The sequence below is a fragment of the Podarcis raffonei genome, chromosome 7, assembly GCF_027172205.1.
Source record: "Podarcis raffonei isolate rPodRaf1 chromosome 7, rPodRaf1.pri, whole genome shotgun sequence".
Lineage (NCBI taxonomy): Eukaryota > Metazoa > Chordata > Lepidosauria > Squamata > Lacertidae > Podarcis > Podarcis raffonei.
This window is the reverse complement of record NC_070608.1, coordinates 88891662-88911962: the sequence shown is the minus strand read 5'-3', so window position 1 is coordinate 88911962 and position 20301 is coordinate 88891662. Positions and strand designations below refer to the sequence as shown.

At 45.8% G+C, this 20301-nt stretch overlaps 1 protein-coding gene across 1 annotated transcript in view; it reads right to left on the bottom strand.

Annotated features, from left to right (window-relative positions):
* The window catches only part of SORCS2 (sortilin related VPS10 domain containing receptor 2), a 122361-nt gene extending 107743 nt beyond the window's left edge, over window positions 1-14618 (bottom strand). Inside the window, exon 1 of the mRNA XM_053397582.1 lies at window positions 13884-14618. Within this exon, the coding sequence (XP_053253557.1) occupies window positions 13884-14618 (735 nt within the window). The remainder of the gene's footprint in view (window positions 1-13883) is intronic.
* Window positions 14619-20301: the final 5683 nt, after the last annotated feature.

The window sequence follows — 20301 nt, the reverse complement described above, 5'->3', positions numbered from 1 at the left end:
CACTTTCTGCCATCAATGTTGTGTCATCTGCATATCTGAGGTTGTTGATATTTCTTCCGGCAATATTAATTCCGGCTAGGGATTCATCCAGCCCAGCCTACATAGAATAATAAAATCCAACTGGAGCTGCTTCTATCTCCTCTGACACGTAGCACAGCTCTGGGTGTCATACTCATGCCTCAACACCCGCTGCTGCCACCAATCCTCATTAGGCCGCTGCAGCTGTGCCGCGTCCGCTTTCATCCTACCTTATTCCTTAGACTGCTGGCAACTGGGTGATCAGTTGTCTGGCTACATGCATTCCACTGGGAATGCAAGCTGCTTTTAAATAATTCTTGTTAAGACGGCCATCAGCTTCAAACAGTCAAAATAAAAGAAATCACCTTTCAATCCAGGGACCCACAAACACACTGCCTCCTGTGGATCTATCTGTGTTCCCCCACAAAAGTAATCACCAGGAGGGACAACAGGGATAGCTGGATTTCCTTCCTCTCCAGAATTTAGAGGAAGGTACAACAGAGTCCATATATGACAGGCCCTGGACAAGACCAGTAGCTGGTGTCAGGAGATTTCCCTCTAATGTAAGAGCTTCTTTAGCTTCTGGAAGGAGTGATCTGTGAACAGATAGCCCCTCACTAGATCTGTGAATGGTCAGATCTCAAATGAGAGACAGAAACAGGAGAAATTACAGTGGTGCCTCAGGTTAAGTATTTAATTCGTTCCGGAGGTCCGTACTTAACCTGAAACTGTTCTTAACCTGAAGCACCACTTTAGCTAATGGGGCCTCCTGCTGCTGCCGCGCTGCCGGAGCACGATTTCTGTTCTTATCCTGAAGCAAAGTTCTTAACCTGAAGCACTATTTTTGGGTTAGCGGAGTCTGTAACCTGAAGCGTATGTAACCTGAAGCGTATGTAACCCGAGGTACCACTGTAGTTTTAACACATGTGCTCTGAAACCCAACCTAGGCTGCATTCTCACTGCAGTTTATTCACTTACCCTGAGGATTCCTTAATTGCTGCATCATATTATAGCTTTCATATGACGTAAAAGCCACTTCTGCAAAACTAATGGGATATAGTGCATGTTTAGCACTTATTTCTGTATTATTTGATCCCCCTTAACCCAAAAAATAAAGGGGGGCAAAGTTACGAAATTTTGGGCAGTATGTCAGCATAGTGTTCTTTCCTGCTCTTTTCATGGGGGGGGGGACATGGGGGCAACAGAAGCATGTGTGAGAAGAAGGCTGGGGGAATAGAAAACTGTCCAAGGTTGCTCATTGTTGTGTCACACCATGGCCATGGGTGTGAATGAAATTCAGCATGTCATGCCGGTATATTGGTTAAAAAGCCACAATTCATAATACAATAGGTACTGCAGTGTGAAAGAATCATTAGAAAACAGGAGAGAAGTGTTAGCATTATAATCAAGAAAACTAAGGCAATATTCTCCACCTCTGAATACACCCTTTGCTCTTGCCCCCTGCCCCAATACCTCCCACCGGAATTTTTAAAAATATCTGTCATATGCCATGTTTGGCAAATTATTATGAAAGTAAATGGTAATGGTAACAATATGCTCCAAAATTAAGTTCACAATGCTTCTATCATATTAGTGCTCAAAGGAATGACTCAGTTGACATGAAGGTAGAAATCCTGGGAATTGCGACCAAGAAGAGTGGTAAAACCTGAAAAGCTGCCAATACCGAGTTCACAGATATACAGTCCTTTGTAAACCTCAGGTATCTATGTAGCAGACCACCTGCGTTCATGCCTGTGTTTTGGCAAGGGGCATTGAAAAGCCACAGCCTACCAGCTGATCAATTTATAAGCATAAAATACAATAGAGACTGTTTCCTTCTGCAACCATACCATTTAAATTTTCCTTGACACTTGGCATGGAGCTCAATTTAAAGAGGGAACATACAATTTATTTGTTTCAGTTTCCTAAATCTTCCCTACATCAAACATCCTAAATACTGATAATGTACATTTTTGGTATTCACTGTCACCAATAACCTTTAGTCTAAATTCTTTCTCTGTAGCAGTGGTTATTCAATGAGCTGCATTAATATTTAGTATTTTATACTATTTTTATCACACATTTTTTCTTTATGTGCTGAAATACTACATTAGAGCTTCCTAAACTGAACTATGCACTGGCTGCCAATTAATTTTTGGGCCCAATTCAAATGCTGGTTTTGTGGGCGAACATATCAGACGACACAGCGATTCTTCCAAAGCAGCTCTTTATTGTAAGCTGGAACAGAACTGATCTGAGGAGCTCAGTCAGCCTGCTTATATAGAGCTCCAGAACAATCGTAACTGTTGCAACTTTCTAAAACTATCCAATCACTGAACGTCACTTTTGATCCTTCATTTGCATACAAACTATCCAATCACTGAACGTCACTTTTGATCCTTCATTTGCATATCTACAGTATCCCCCTGCTGGCCCAGGGTGAGAACTTCAGTACATAACAATCATCTTCTGAGCTCCTTCTTCATGTGCCCCCTCCATGAGAGTTTCGGAGGTCGACAACACGAGAACAGGCCTTTTCTGGGGTGGATCCTCGCCTGGAGGATACTTTCCCTAGAGAGGCTCGCCTGGCACCTTCGTTACAAAAACTTTCCCCTATAATCAGGCATTTGGCCTTTAACTATATGTGGCCTTTTTGAAGAGGGTGGGGTGTTTCTAATGTATTTCTCTGTCCTCTTAGTTTAATGTATTTATGTGGGATTTATTGTTGGTTTCGTTGGTTGGTTGTAAGTTGCTTTGGGTTGCCCTGGGCAGGATAAAATGACTAGCAAATTTAATAAATATATAGTAACAAAAATAACAACAATTCCCCAGCATCAAAATAAGCTTCATTGTCCCTTTGTCCTTTCCTGTGTAGAATTCAAACTGTGAATATCCTGCTGAGAACATAAGAAGCCTCCCCACATCAAGTCAGACCTTTGGTCCGTCTAGACCAGAGCTTTCCAAACTTTTCATGTTGTTGACAAACTTTTTAGATGTGCATCATTTTGTGACACAGTAATTCAGTTTTACTAGCAAACCAGAGGTAAACGTACCCCTTTCCAGCCCTGGGAGGAGAGCAGGGATCATTTGTGTGAGACGCCAACACACTAATGTGTCACACAGTTTGGAAAGCTCTGGTGTAAAGAATCAGTCTCCCCTTCACTGCCAGCAGTCTCTGTTTTTCCTAATTAACTTTTGACACATTATCCCATTTCCTTTCCCCTCATGTGTTGAGTTTTCTCAGTTGTAAGCCTGCAGGCAGGGCCAAGTCTATTAATTTTTCATTTGGAATCTGGTACAGTGATAGACATAGTATAATCCACAGGGGATGATGTTGAATCTTTTTTAAAGTCACCTAATCTAGGTTGGTTTTTCAATGGGCCCATGGGCAAGAAACAATAATTGCTTTCTCCCCAACCCTACACTCGCCCCAAAGGAAGAGCACCAAAACCCCTCCTTCGCACTGCACTATAACAAAGCCACCACTTTAGAATTTTAACTCTGAAACCTTTCTCCCAAAGCCTCCGTCATCCCTTGGCAGCAATGAAAAGTGGGACAACCGTCTTCAGAAACGGTTGTACTCAGAATTTGCTTCTGTAGAAATGGAAACAATGTCCAAAATACTCACAACTGATAATTATTGTGAAGACAGATGGAAGAAAGGACTGGTTTTTAAAAGTGGCACTCACTCTGTATCAAACCTTCATAAAGTAGAGCATAGGTAATCCCAGTGTTGATTTGCAACGACTATATGGAACATGTTTATTACATGTTTATTATAGATAGAGAAATTCAAGTATCAAACCAAACATAAACTATGAAGCTGTAACATGGAACTATTTTTATTTTTATTAAAATATTAAAGATTCAAGGCACAATCTAGATCTCCTCCCAGTGTCAACACGGGTAAAGAATGGGGACCTGGGAGCAAAAAGGTTAATGGCAGTGAAGAAAGTTTGGAAGGAAAAGGATTTCCAGCACAAGAAAATCCTTTCTCTTCCTTGGCTACAGATGTAAGATTTTCAGAAATGTTGAAGGCACAAAAAATGGAAATGTTGGAAGAGACAGAAACATAAGAAACAAATAACTGCATATGAGATGCAAACTTACTTTACAACATTAAGAACATAAACAACATTGTGGATAACTTTGCATATAAAAGCATACAGTGGTACCTTGGGTTACAGACGCCTCAGGTTACAGACTCTGCTAACCCAGAAATAGTGCTTCAGGATGAGAACAGAAATCGTGCTCTGGTGGAGCGGCGGCAGCAGGAGGCCTCATTAGCTAAAGTGGTGCTTCAGGTTAAGAACAGTTTCAGGTTAAGAACAGACCTCCAGAATGAATTAAGTACTTAACCCAAGGTACCACTGTACTATATGATAGACTAAAGGAGTAAAATGGTCTTTATTTTATTAAAACAATAACAGCACATACTAGGCGGAGCTGCTACATCCAATGGCTCCTATCTTAGTTTTTACCAGTTGTGGAAATGGGATGGGGCAGGTACAGAATAAAAGTTGAAAACAGAAACCATCAGCAATGTAATAAGCAAAAGGTAATGTCTATTATGTGGATTTAAAAATGGTCTCCTCTCTTTACCATCGGCATTTTCTGGGGAAAAAAGAAAATGTTCAGAAACCTTAACACCTCTTTTTAATCTACCAACGGGATTACTGTTCCCATTATTAAACAACAATCCCTGTTGCAAACTGCTTCCTGATCTCTGAAAGGAAGGGGGGCACACCCAGGATCAGCCTCTAGTTTAACAGATCACAGGATTAAAGAATACATGTGTCACCTGCAACAAAACGTTGCAGTGTGAAGTGCTTCTGTTCAGGGTTCCAGGCACTTCATTCTATTTCCTCTCCATTTTCCCTCCCCAAGCAGTCAGTCGTTGTTCCATGGCAACAAAGCATGCCCACTAGACTGGGCACTGGGGGGGGTATCCCCCTAAGAGCTATTTAACATATATATTGTTATGAGTTTGTGGAGGGGGCCTCATTCCCCTAAATTCCTGGGTGCCAACTCCTCCCCACAGCTCCTGGATTTAGTAAAAGTTAGAATTAATCAAGGTTTGATTAAACTTTGCCAGACAGGGAAGCCCTCTGGATTTAGTTTTGCCAGGGGTCGGCAAGGTTTGCCGGCCATGGGCCGGATCACTCCCACGGAGATCATCCGTGGCCAAGCCTGGTGCAGCGTGACGCCGGAAATCGCATCTGTACATGTCTGCGGCGCCAGAAATTGCTTCTGCACATACCCAAACACCAAAAATCGTGCCTGCGCAGAAGTGATTTTCAGTGTCCGGACATGCAGAGATGCGATTTCTGGTATCTGCGCGGGCGGCTCGTGGGCCAGTAAAACGGTCTTCATGGGCTGCATCTGGCCCAGGGGCCGCATGTTGCCGACCGCTGAGTTATGCTAAAGAGTCACGGTGGCTAGGCAGAGCTGGCTGGCTGGGCCATTTAAAGGTAAAGGTACCCCTGCCCGTGTGGGCCAGTCGTGTCCGACTCTAGGGTTGTGTGCCCATCTCACTTAAGAGGCCGGGGGCCAGCGCTGTCTGGAGACACTTCCGGGTCACGTGGCCAGCGTGACGAAGCTGCTCTGGCGAACCAGCACCAGCGCAGCACACAGAAACGCTGTTTACCTTCCCGCTATAAAGCGGTACCTGTTTATCTACTTGCACTTAAGGGTGTTTTCAAACTGCTAGGTGGGCAGGAGCTGGGACCGAAAGACAGGAGCTCACCCCACCGCGGGGATTTGAACCGCCGACCATGCGATCGGCAAGTCCTAGGCGCTGAGGTTTTACCCACAACGCCACCCGCTGGGCCATTAGCAGGGGACAAAAGCCAGGGGTGGCCATCCAGGAAACCACTGGAGAGCCAAGGGGAGTGGTGCTGCCCCTTCTTGGCTGGGTGCTAGTGGAAAGAGGAAAATGCAAGGTTTAGGGCTTCAGCTTTGAATGCCGAAGGCTTGGGGAGGTCCTTGGAGTTGGTTGGCAGAGAAAATGAGAAGATGGGGCAGAAGTCCAAGTGAGCTGGGCAGGACTAGCTGGAACAAAGAGAGACAGAGGATGGCTTCTTGCTGCCCTTTGAATGCAATGCTACCCTGAAGGGGGAAGCCAGACCCCCATAGGATGTGAATAATCTGCAGTCCCTCCATCTAGGTTCAGGTTGTATATATGTGTAAATAAACCAAATATCATTTAAAAACCCACCATAGTCTATACTGTGCCTCATTCTGGAACTCCCTCCCTGCAGAAGCCAGACTGGCTCCTTTCTTGTCTGGCAGGTGAAGATTCCCACAAGAGGAGGTGGACTCTCCTTCCTCGGAGGTTTGTTTTGAAGCAGAGGTTGGATGGCCGTCTGTCGTGGAAGCTTTAGCCTAGATGCTTGCATTGTGGGGGATTGGACTAGATGACACTTGGACACCTTCCAGCTCTAAGATTCTATGGTTACTTTCATTTCATTTTTTGATCTTAGTTTTTTTTGGGGGGGGAACTAAGAACATAGCCACTGGTCCCATCACCTCCTGGCAAATAGAAGGGGAAGAAATGGAGGCAGTTGAGAGATTTACTTTCTTGGGCTCCATGATCACTGCAGATGGTGACAGCAGCCACGAAATTAAAAGACGCCTGCTTCTTGGGAGAAAAGCAATGACAAACCTAGACAGCATCTTAAAAAGCAGAGACATCACCTTGGCAACAAGGTCCATATAGTTAAAGCTATGGTTTTCCCAGTAGTGATGTATGGAAGTGAGAGCTGGACCATAAAGAAGGCTGATCGCTGAAGAATTGATGCTTTTGAATTATGGTGCTGGAGGAGACTCTTGAGAGTCCCATGAACTGCAAGAAGATCAGACCTATCTATTCTGAAGGAAATCAGCCCTGAGTGCTCACTGGAAGGACAGATTACGAAGCTCCAAGACTTTGGCCACCTCATGAGAAGAGAAGACTCCCTGGAAAAGACCCTGATGTTGGGAAAGATGAAGGGCACAAGGAGAAGGGAACGACAGAGGACGAGATGGTTGAACAGTGTTCTCAAAGCTACCAGCATGAGTTTGACCAAACTGTGGGAGGCAGTGGAAGACAGGCGTGCCTGGCGTGCTCTGGTCCAGGGGGTCATGAAGAGTTGGACACGACTAAACGACTAAACATGCAAACAGGGGACACAGAAAGGGCTGAACTCCTCAATGCCTTCTTTGCCTCAGTCTTCTCCGATAAAGAAAACAATGCCCGACCTGAAGAATTTGGAGCAAATGATTCAGCAGAGGAAACACAGCCCAGAATAGCTAAGGAGATAGTACAAGAATATTTGGCTAGTTTAGATGTATTCAAGTCTCCAGGGCCAGATGAACTGCATCCAAGAGTATTAAAAGAACTGGCAGATGTGATCTCAGAACCACTGGCAGTCATCTTTGAGAATTCCTGGAGAACAGGTGAAGTCCCGGCAGACTGGAGGAGGGCAAATGTTGTCCCTATTTTCAAAAAGGGGAAAAGAGAGGACCCAAATAATTACCGCCCAGTCAGTCTGACATCAATACCAGGGAAGATTCTGGAGCAGATCATTAAGCAAACAGTCTGTGAGCACCTAGAAAGGAATGCTGTGATCACCAATAGTCAGCATGGATTTCTGAAAAATAAGTCATGTCAGACGAACCTGATCTTGTTTTTTGACAGAATTACAAGCCTGGTAGATGAAGGGAACGCAGTAGATGTAGCCTACCTTGATTTCAGCAAGGCATTTGACAAGGTGCCCCATCATATTCTGTAAAGAAGCTGGTAAAATGCGGTCTTGACTATGCTACCACTCAGTGGATTTGTAACTGGCTGATTGACTGAACCCAAAGGGTGCTCATCAATGGTTCCTCTTCATCCTGGAGAAGAGTGACTAGTGGGGTGCCACAGGGTTCTGTCTTGGGCCCAGTCTTATTCAACATCTTTATCAACGACTTGGATGATGGACTCAAGGGCATCCTGATCAAATTTGCAGATGACACCAAACTGGGAGGGGTGGCTAACACCCCAGAGGACAGGATCACACTTCAAAACGACCTTGACAGATTAGAGAACTGGGCCAAAACAAACAAGATGAATTTTAACAGGGAGAAATGTAAAGTATTGCACTTGGGCAAAAAAAATGAGAGGCACAAATACAAGATGAGTGACACCTGGCTTGAGAGCAGTACATGTGAAAAGGATCTAGGAGTCTTGGTTGACCACAAACTTGACATGAGCCAACAGTGTGACGCGGCAGCTAAAAAAGCCAATGCAATTCTGGGCTGCATCAATAGGAGTATAGCATCTAGATCAAGGGAAGTAATAGTGCCACTGTATTCTGCTCTGGTCAGACCTCACCTGGAGTACTGTGTCCAGTTCTGGGTACCACAGTTCAAGAAGGACACTGACAAACTGGAACGTGTCCAGAGGAGGGCAACCAAAATGGTCAAAGGCCTGGAAACGATGCCTTATGAGGAACGGCTAAGGGAGCTGGGCATGTTTAGCCTGGAGAAGAGGAGGTTAAGGGGTGATATGATAGCCATGTTCAAATATATAAAAGGATGTCACATAGAGGAGGGAGAAAGGTTGTTTTCTGCTGCTCCAGAGAAGCAGACACGGAGCAATGGATCCAAACTACAAGAAAGAAGATTCCACCTAAACATTAGGAAGAACTTCCTGACAGTAAGAGCTGTTTGACAGTGGAATTTGCTGCCAAGGAGTGTGGTGGAGTCTCCTTCTTTGGAGGTCTTTAAGCAGAGGCTTGACAACCATATGTCAGGAGTGCTCTGGTGGTGTTTCCTGCTTGGCAGGGGGTTGGACTCGATGGCCCTTGTCGTCTCTTCCAACTCTATGATTCTATGATTCTATGATTCTATAAACAATAACAACATTTCATTTTAGATTTCTATTTTGTATTTTAAACTATATGATTCTGTCATTCTAAGCAGCACCTGGAGTTCATGCTTGGCAATGTCCCAGTCTGCCATCGGTGCTGACTTTGGTGTGATCTTGCCTGAAATTGGTGCTGGTGGTTCTGCCACTTCTCCGCCATCAGCAAATTCTGCGGTTTCACAGCATATTGCCAGCAAGCACTAACAGGAGTGGAAAGGTTAATGCATATGTGCCTATGTGTCAGATAAATATTTTATTGCACCACCTCTTCCGTCCCTTTGAATCTTCCATCACACAAAGATGAAGCAGAAAGTGAAGGTAATGAACAAGCTGCTGGCACAGATGTATAACATCATTGCAGCTCCTTAAATTGCTTGTAAGACTGAATACCACCAACGGATATTCCCAGAGCATTTTTGTAATCTGGCTACATTGGGGTGGGGGTGGATCACAACAAAATGTCTGAATTTTGAAAATAAAAGAAAAAACACAACCTGGGATTTTAGGAAAGGGAGGCAAGGATAATCCTTGCGGATGCATCTGTTGTTTTCCCAAGGAATGCCCTAGGACAGTGCCGAATTTACACAAGCTATAGCTTAGGCCCCCACTCTCTTGGTGCCCCCCCCAAAAAAAAATCAAAGGGAAAAAACTGGATGTACATTTCCAAAATGTAACATAAAAATCAAATAAAATAAAACCTACGGTACATACAGCAACAGGCTTTAGATACCTATTAGGTCAATAAATTACCATATAGCATATATTCAACACAAAAAACAGCAACAATTTGTTGTTGACAAAGGACAGCTGGACATATAAAGGGCCCCTTCGCCCTCAGTATCTTAGGGCCTCATCAGACTTCAATCCGGCCTTGCCCAAGGATATATGAGAAACATGATATAATCCTGCTTAGGGTCAAACTACTTGTGACAGTAAATGTTGAATTTCCCCAATCACAAATAAAGCAGGAAGAGGGGGTGTAATTTGAAGTACAACAGGGGCATGCATGGTAGGAATGGTGATTCTTCATCTTCACCTACACAACCCTAGCCCTGTGATTGGGTTAAGTCTGCATTTAAAGACACTAGCTTACCCTTAGTGTTCTTCCATATGTTCAGATAATGTCAAAGAAAAATCCAGCAATTCCACTATTTGTCCTTATTGTCTGTAAGCAGACATCATTCTGTGAGAGGGCAAATGGCTTGTTGGCTGCATGACCTAGGTAGTACAAAGACTTTATTTATTTGCAACAACTATGCTTTAATTGATGTGTGATTATCAGTGTGCAGATCTGCGAAGGAAATACATTGTTTACAAAACAGGAAAATTAAGTTAGTTAAAAATCATCATTTCCTTGCTGATTTAAAAATCAGTATCTCCTGAATAGTATGGAAACGAAGAGGAACAAACAAAAAGCAAGCATGAGGCAATGGTTCAAACATATTCTTAGTCTCCAAGAACCACCAACCCCCCGTGTGGGCACACGAGGAATCTTCAAGTACCGTATTTTTTGCACCATAACACTCACTTTTTTCCTCCTAGAAAGTAAGGGGAAATGTCTGTGCGCGTTATGGAGGGAATGCCTACGGGTCGCGGGGGGGGGGATCTGCTGCAGTCGTGAGCAGAGGATCCATGGTTCCCCTTCCTTCCCTCCTCCGTGGCTCACTTTGAAACAGCAAAGCGGGAGAAGAGCCGCTGAGTGGGGAGGAGAGAGGGACAGAGAGCCTGCTTGCTTTAAAGGAGCAAAGCGGGAGAGGAGAGGAGCCGCTTACACGAGTGTAAGCGGCTCCTGTCCGGTTGGCTCCTTTAAAGCAAGCAGGCTCTCTGTCCCTCTTTCCTCCCCACTCCTCTTATAAGAGCCTTCTCCCCTTATATCCCTCTTCTGCATTATTAACAGCATCCTTCTCCACCCACCCCACACGTGTTCCTTGTCCCTTGAGTGCTTTTCCTTCCCTCACCACTTAAAACGTGGTTACAAAGCACAGATCCACATGGATCCTCAGGATTTTTGCACTGGGTCAGCCCAAATTCACCATCAGATCACATAGCATGTCCATGGCTACAGCTTGCACCAAAAAAATCATGCACCTACTGTTGCCTGGGGCCGCAGTGGTGCAAAAACGTGGTTACAAAGCACGGATCCACATGGATCCTCAGGATTTTTGCATTGGGCTACCCCAAACTCACCATCAGATCACATGTCTGTGGCCACAGCATGAACCACAAAAATCATACATCCACTGTTTCATTTAGAATATTTTTTTCCCTTGTTTTCCTCCTCTAAAAACTATGTGTGTGTTATGGTCGGGTGCGTGTTACAGAGCGAAAAATACGGGGTAAGTCCTGAAGAATCCACTCATTGGGAGTGCAGTCCCCAAATACAATGCTAGTACTGTTCAGAAAAGAGCATTGTGTGTGTATGACCTCCCTTTCACTGCTTTCTGCCCACACCAGCAGAAAACTGGTTAAGGAGATCTGATGCTCCAATCACTTCTGAACTTATATCTTCTATGGTGGAAGATTATGAAAAAGGGTGGCACCAAACAGTCAAGCAGAAGAGGGCTGGGAGATATATTGATACATCACGATGTCTGAAATAAGGATAGAACCATGTAGAGGTGAATGAATACACTTAATGGATCCAAATGGACAATGGTGGCCTTGGTTTCAAGATCTACAAATGTTCTTCTTTCCAATAGTTATAGAACTGCAGTTGACCTACCTCAAAGCACTTGGGATTGCTATGTTGCCTTGAGCCCCACCACTATACCATCCCTTTAGAAATACGTTACCACTCAGTTGGACATAGAAAGGGAGAGGAAATACAGTTTTAAGGAGTATCTTAAGTGAGTTTTCTACCATCCTCAACCCCCACAGAAATGAGTTGTCCTCCAGAATTGCCAGAGAGGTTGTGGGTTAGCTAATAATACTATCATATAGTCACTGGGAAACTCAATGCGTTCCTCCCACCACCAAGAACTTTGGAAAACCTTGAAACTTGCAAGCGCTCTTCTCCACCATTCTCCTTCCGTATGCACTGAGATGTGCTGACCACAGTCCTCCAATCAACTATAAGAAACATCCAGAACCCTATAAGAAGTCACAGGACTCAGTGGGAACCACACAGGAGGTGGTGAGGGGGCCACAGCATTTGCATACACAAACTATTTATTAGATTTGTAGTACATTATGTATTCTTGCTACCTCAGAGTGTAAGAAATGGCTTTTTAAAAGGCAATGGATGTTGTATTTCTAAGGATGCATGTAAGTGCACATGTGTGTCAGAGCTAGACATAGCATTAGGTAGAGAGGTGCATCCACCTTGGGCAGGTGGCTTTGGCTGTCACAAAAAGACAGCAAACTATTGTCATTTTTACAGCCAGGGAAGCAAAAAACAAGGGTTTTCATAGGATTTCCCACTCAGGTACAAACATAATTTTGTGACTAAGCACCTTTTCTTGGCTGGAAGCAGAGCTTCACTTTTGCTAATACAGAACAAAAAATGATACCCCCCTTGCCCCACCCCCCACCAAACCAAGCCAAGGTAACCCAAATTATTTTGGCACATGAGGCAGAAAATCATACAAGTGCTTCTCCCTGGGAACAAAAATGCAATAAGGAATTAAACAACTGGCAATTTGCAACCTTTTCATGAAACCCCAAATCAGCTGGTCTTGGTTGGGAGGGAGAGCCATTTGCTGCTCTGCCAAAGGAAGCAAATTGTCTTGGGTGTGTTTTAATTTAAATATCCACCATCCAGCTTACATGGGGATTACATGCCCAAGTAATTCAGTCGTGATCCAGCAATGTGTTCTCCAGACCATTCACTGGGCCCAAGAGGGACCCAAGCACATCTACCACTCAAGCATCTTGCAGCTGCACTGGTGCTCACAACGTCAACTTCACTCGCTCCCAATAACCACAGAAAATCACTAGCTTCCCTCAAACACCAGTGGCCGCCCTGCCCATGGCGACTTTGTGTGTGACCAGCAAGACACTTTTCCCATGTGTGTGACAACGTGGTCCTATGCCTCTGAAACAACTCCCAAGGCACCCGGGGAAGGAAATGGCATTCCTAAGCAGATGTGGAGGACAGGTGCTGTGGCAAGCTCTTTGGCGGATCATGCATCATTCTTCTATGACCATGTGGAAGGCTCACCAGTAATCTAATCACCAGTAATCTAATTTCTATACTTCTTTATATTGTTAAGGAAAAAACCTCAATGTAGTTTACAGCCTACATTAAAACACCAAATAAAACAATCCAAAATAAAACAGTAACAAAGAAAGTCAAATATAAAGTATACATAAAAATTAACAGGAAACTAAAATATTATACATTTCAAAATAAGACATTGCAAAGGAGGTCTGCCACGGAATGTGCATTGCATGCAGCAAAGTTAACAAAAAAAATCTGAAAAACGGTAAATCACGATTAGATTAATTGCCACGGGCATTTAGAGAGACAATACATTTCCGCGAGAGGGGAGTTTGGCAGCACCAAAATACTGAGTGGGAGAAGAGAGCGGGGGCGTCTCCCATTGTTTCGCCGCAACCTAGTCTGGGTCTCCCGGTGTTTCCAGCCGGCGCCGCGCAGGATCCCAAGGAATCCCCGTCCAATCCCGAAGCCCAGGCGCGCGCGCCTCGCGAAGCAGGCGTCGGAAGGCGAGAGGCGGCGCGGAGCCTCGGGGGCGAAGCCCCTTTCCGCCCCGTCAGATGGATGAAGGGGGCTCCTCACTCGCTCAGCTGGCGGCGGCGTCTCGGAAGAAGTCTCAATCGGCAACCCGTCGCCCTCGGGTTACCTCTTCCGCTCCCAGAGCCGGGCACCGAGACCTGCCCGGGACATGCCCCGGGGTCGGGTCCCCCCCGCCGCCTCCCCAGTCTGACACGTGACTACAACCCCCCCCAAACCCCCCCATTCTTTTCTTTTGCCGGGCGAGCGAGGGAGCCACCCGGCCGGGGGAGCCGCACTTACGCTGCTGTTCTCGCCCGTCCAGTGCACCATCGCCTGGTTGTGCGCCGCGTCGCCTTTCAGCACGAAGGAGGTGGTGAGCAGCGAGGCCGCCTCCGGAGCTCCCCCGCCGGCGCGACCCCGCAGGCCGCCCGCCTCGTCCCGCGGGCTGCTGCCGCGTCTCTGGCGCCCGCTCCGCTCCGGCGGGCGCGCCGCCCAGGAAGCGCCCAGCGCGAGCAGCAGCAGCAGCAAGCGGAGCGGGGCTGCCCGGCCGGACGCCGCTGCTGGCGCCATGCTCGGCCTCCGCTGCGCCCCCGCCGCCGCCGCCGGGCAGGGATGCGAGTCTGGCAGGCGAGGCGGGCGCGGAGGCGGAGGACGGCAGGGAGCGAGCCGAGATGGAGGCGGGAGCGCGGCGCGGACGCGCGGCGTGGGAAACAACGTGCCAGCGGGGCTTCCACGCCCAGGCGAGGCGCAGCGCCGCCCTCTGCCGGCCGGCCCCGCCGAGCCCCGGAGCCCGCCCGCCCGCCTTCCCCGACGGCTGCTGGCAAGTGGACCGGAGCCCCGCGCCCGGCGCCTCCTCAGCCTCTGCTTGCCACCGAGGGCAAGGGGAGGCGGCTGCCTCAGGCAGCAGGATGATCCACAGGGGCAGCTCGGCCCGTCGGGGAAATGCGCTTCCTCACCCGTCCCGAGCCAAGGGAGCACAAAATAATGATAACGATGCCTATTTATTCTATTGTCCTCACTCAGGGTGGGGGCCATATTACCAAAGTCCGCCCCTGCCCCCACCTCAATGGGATTTGAAATCCAATAAATTCCTAGGAGTGCCCCTGTCCGTAGTGAGGAAGCCCCTCAGCCCCTAAAAGCAGACGTCCCATAGCACTGGCCCCCACTGCCATAGCTGTCAACGTTTCCCTTTTTTTAAGGGAAATTCCGTTATTGCGAATAGGATTCCTTGCAAGAAAAGGGGAAAGTTGACAGCTATGCCCACCGCCAGCGCCTGGCACAGGGAGGAGGCAGCAACAGGCAGAGAAGGAAAATAAGGCACAGGCAAGCCCCAGTCGGGTGAAGGTGCCATCGCGCTCTGGCCCTCAGACTGGGCCTGGACAATGTAATGTTCCATCACCACAGGGGCAGACTTTAGTAATCTTTCATAACGGGTGTCAGCCTGAATAAAATATTGAGGGGGGGCAGGTAGGCCCCACCTCACATCATCATCATCATGGTCAAAGACCAGCTCAAACATCACATAATTTATCACATGCCACACCACACACACCCCATTTAAATGTCAAAGCCCATCAACTTCGGGGGGCTCAGCCTGCTCAAATATTTTAGGGGGAGCAAAGGGACCTTGGCCCCTAGGAGTTATCTCCTATGTGTCATAATATGGCACTCTGTGTGAGGCCAAAATTTGGTTTCTTCAAATCATAGAATCATAGAATCATAGAGTTGGAAGAGACCACAAGGGCCATCAAGTCCAACCCCCTGCCAAGCAGGAAACACCATCAGAGCACTCCTGACATATGGTTGTCAAGCCTCTGCTTAAAGACCTCCAAAGAAGGAGACTCCACCACACTCCTTGGCAGCAAATTCCACTGTCGAACAGCTCTTACTGTCAGGAAGTTCTTCCTAATGTTTAGGTGGAATCTTCTTTCTTGTAGTTTGGATCCTTTGCTCCGTGTCCGCTTCTCTGGAGCAGCAGAAAACAGCCTTTCTCCCTCCCCTATGTGACATCCTTTTATATATTTGAACATGGCTATCATATCACCCCTTAATCTCCTCTTCTCCAGGCTAAACATGCCCAGCTCCCTTAGCCGTTCCTCATAAGGCATCGTTTCCAGGCCTTTGACCATTTTGGTTGCTCTCCTCTGGACACGTTCCAGTTTGTCAGTGTCCTTCTTGAACTGTGGTGCCCAGAACTGGAATCTTCTCAATTACGGATTTTCTTAATTTTCTTAATTTTGTGACCCCTTGGCTTGGCACCCTGTGCCAAGGAACCACCTGCACCCTGCTAAATCCAGCGCTAGTCCCCACTGAAGTGGCTGTCAGCAGACGGACTGATTCTAAAACTAGTTACTGCCTGCTTGGTTCAGAATGCGGCTAGTTCTTCTAATCCACTGCAAACTCGCCACAGACATCTGGTTTGTATGCAGTGCTGCACTAGTTGGGACTGATCTGGCAGCCAGGCACTTCTTATTCTGTCATTGAGAGACAGTACAAGAGTGTTGCCAGCTCTTTAAAAGATTCAGGGCCTGAAGACATCTCATTTGTTGTCCACCCTTCCATCATTGGGCTCAAAGCGGCATACGTGTCTCACCTGTTTTTAACCATAACAGCCCTCCCAGGTAGGCTATACCAAAAGCAGCAAGGGTTGGCATGTGTGATGCCCACAACAAGGTCAGATCTATGATCAAACAAACCCAACGCAAACAGGACTCTAATACATATTCTGTGGTGCTATCACTCTCAAACGTGATAAGCATATGCGGTACAGGTGTTACAGTAAGATAGACTAATGTTGTATAAAATATACAACTCACTTCATAGATATTGCAAAGAAGTGTGAAATAGTCCTGAACAACAGAGTTCCAGTTCAGTACAATATATTTTTCAAGTTGCATTTAACTAATGTAATTCCTCCTGCTACAACTTCCATCTCCAAAAAATAATTCCTATAATGCATTATTTCCATTTAATATCAAGCTACAACATAACTATAATCCATTAGCACTTACCATCTGAGTGCTAAACAGATTTCAGCAATGACCAACCCAGCTCAATCTTTTTCCTTTATATCACCTGCTTTTCACAATATTAACTGGAGGAAAGAATGATTGCAACTTCAGACAAAATGAATTTATGCCAGCCTTAACAGCTGCCCCGTGAATAAGACAATCAATAAAGCATTTTAAAGAACCAGCCACTTTTCTACATGTGTTTGTAATTAAGTATGTGAAAGTAGATGTTACATCAAATAAACCTCATTACAAATAGGCAAATCACATTTTCCATTCATCCCATTAGGGATAATTGTCTACAAAGTTTAAAAAATCCAAAATGCTTCTCTTTGGGAAAATGGAGCCTAGATACTTTTTCCTTTATGAATAGATGCATGAACTTGTTCAGTTGCTTTGAATCTTATATCTTCAGGTGTGCAGTTACATTTTTTTAAAAAATGTTTTAATAGAGCCTCAAGCCCCCATTTGTAGCACAGTGATGATAATGTAAAATTCAGTTAAAGTACTAGAAAATGTTTGTGAAGAAATAGTGAAATAAATAGCTCCACTTGATCAAGGTGTCTCATTTTTCAGTTCAGCTGCCCTCATCCAGAAGCTCCACCTCATTGTCATCATCTAGCAGAATAATGTCCATATGCTTATTGGTGACTCCTTTGCCCCAAAACTGAAGGTACTTCAGCTGTGGACCGTGGGTGACCTGCTCACCTGCAGGACATATTGAAAAGGCCAGGCACATGAATCTTTATTAATTTATATACACCTTATATGCCAAAATGGAGAGATCATTGGTATAATTCAGGTTTGGGAAACATTTGGCTCTCTTGCTCTATTTTGCTGAACTACAACTCCCATAATCCCTGGCCATGCTTACTGGGGTTGATGGGAGTTATTTTACTATTATTATTTATTATATTTGTATACCACCCTATAACCGCAGGTCTTGGGGCGGTTCACAGAGTTGTAGATCGACATCTGCAGAGCCCAAGGTTCCCCAAACCTTGTATGAGAGATTGGCATAGAGATTAGCATATTTCATTGTACAAAGTCCCCTGGAGAAAGTTGTAAAAGGAGGGATAGCTGTCTCTTGTATTTTTATTTTTAAATACTACCAGACTGCTATACAGTGGTACCTCGGGTTACATACGCTTCAGGTTACATACACTTCAGGTTGCAGACTCTGCTAACCCAGAAATAGTGCTTCAGATTAAGAACTTTGTTTCATGATGAGAACAGAAATTGTGCTCCGGCAGCGCAGCGGCAGCAGGAGGCCCCATTAGCTAAAGTGGTGCTTCAGGTTAAGAACAGTTTCAGGTTAAGAACGGACCTCCAGAACGAATTAAGTACTTAACGTGAGGTACAACTGTACTAACAAACTTCCAAAAAAAGGTTTCAGTCTCTGTCACAAGAGACTAGGGCCCTGCGGGACTTGACATCTTTCCGCAGGGCCTGCAAGACAGAGCTGTTCCGCCAGGCCTTTGGCCAGGGCACAGCCTGACTCCCTCCCTCGGCAATCTTCGCGGAGCTCTGGCCCAATGGTGGCCAGTGGCTTGAATTTAATTAATTTTATAATGAATTATTTTAGAGTCTTGTTTGTGTTGTACTTTTGTATTGTTTTATTGTTGTTAGCCGCCCTGAGCCCAGCTTCGGCTGGGGAGGGCGGGATATAAATAAAATTTATTATTATTATTATTATTAGTGTATCTTGCATTTCGGAATAAAATAATATATCCACACACTGCATCTTTAAAATTTATTTTGAGCATTTATACCCTAATCTTCTTCCAAAAAGACTTCCAGAGTGACTTACATACAATTAAACCAAGGCAGTCTCTGCCCTCAGGCTTACCATCTTACAAAAACAACACGCAAGGGAAAAGGGGCAAGGAGGGAGAAGGAAAACGCAAACACAGGCACCGGTTCTTAGATAGTGGATCTGATAATGAGAACCTGGACTATAACCAGCTCAGGGGCAGAAGGTGCCTGATGCAGCTGGCCTTTCAGCAGAGCTGGTGGAAGGAGCCCTGCTTCCCATCTCTCCCACTGAGGGAGCCTGGGGGAATGGTTGGTGGCAGGTGAAAAGGGCCCCTCCAGACAAACGCAAGCGTGAATTGATCTGGCATGCTGAGAAGGCCAGTTGTGGGGGGTCATGAGATGATCCTTTGTAGTTGTGGTTGGAGCCTGGTCAAGGAGCACAGAAGAAAGTGGTATGTGAATGCAACTGAGAGTAACAATGCACTGGGCTTCCACACTGGAAGTTGCCATACGTGGTATCTCCTGTACAGGTCCTCTTCTTCAGGGGATTTTAGTCCAGGTGGATTTTTTGAATTTGCCAATGTTATGTACTGAGTCGAATAGGATCCAAACTGCAGCAGTCTGATTGGTCCTTGAACAATAGGATCCAAAAGGCAGCAGTCTGATTGGTCCTAGAACAATAGGATTCAGAATGCAGCAGTCTGATTGGTCCTAGAACAATGCAGCAGTATGATTGGTTGGCAGGAACTACCCAATCATGCTCCAGATAGAAGTAGAATTCTGGAATTAGCCAATCATGTGCAGCCCATTGTGTAAATAATTTATATAAAGCAGATACTTTGAGGGGACTTTCATTCCTCCTCACCACTATGAGCTGAATAAAGAGCATGAAATCACTTTGCGACTCTGAGTATATTTCAGCCAAAATGCCCGAGTTTTTGGAAACGGAGCCAGAAAGTGTGCATGAGAGTATCACTCTGTTCTTTTTCCTTTCTCTATGAATGTGCCCAGCTTTGCAAGCTGAGCCAGGATATATGCATGCAAGGATCACTCTCAACCTTTTCCTATCTCTGTGGTGCACCTGCAAGGTGAATATTGTATTGGGCTCATCCACCGGCAAATCCAAGGCTGCTACTTAGAGGAAAAGCTCCGTGAGGGGGTCTCTCTCTCTCTCTCTCTCTCTCTCTCTGTCTGCCCTTCTCTCCCCTGCTCAATGCCAGGATCCCCAGCCCACCCTTGTGCATTAGCCATTGATTGCAATTAAGTGGGCTCCATTTTGCAATATTAGAACGAAGTAGGATAAGAAAGAGAGAGCTCTCTCAGTTCTTTGTCTAAGGCCAATGGGCATTTGGAGAGCTGGTGTGGAGATGGTCCAAATCACCTGGGGTACCTCTAAACACAATTCTTGAATGTAAGTTAAATACACATCTCTCAGGGAAAGCCCCCCCCCCATTTTTGTGTATTAGCAGACAGAAGAACCTAGCGAAGAAAGTGCTGGGGGTTGGAGTGGTGGAAAAGAGTGGAGGAAATGGCTGAAGCACCTGGCACCCCATTTCCCCCCAAAACCTTTGTTCCTTTCCTTTGATCACCATACTGCTTGGATCTTCATATTGTATTTTTTTGCCATTATGCAAACCCCCAAACCTAGGAGATAAGTATGGATACAACTTTTGGACGACATCTGAAGGCAGCCCTGTATAGGGAAGTTTTGAAATGTCTAATGTTTTATTATGTTTTTATATATGTTGGAAGCCAGCCATAATGGCTGGGGCAACCCAGTCACATGGGTGGGGTATAAATATTAATTATTGAATAGGATGTCTATTTTCATCAGAGAAATGTTGGAGCGTATGATGTATGTGCATCATGGAAAGTGAGGGGGCTCCTCCTTCAGAAAGTGAGGCTGGGAGCTTGTCCATTCAAGCATGGGCTTCAAGAAAACTCCAGACAGA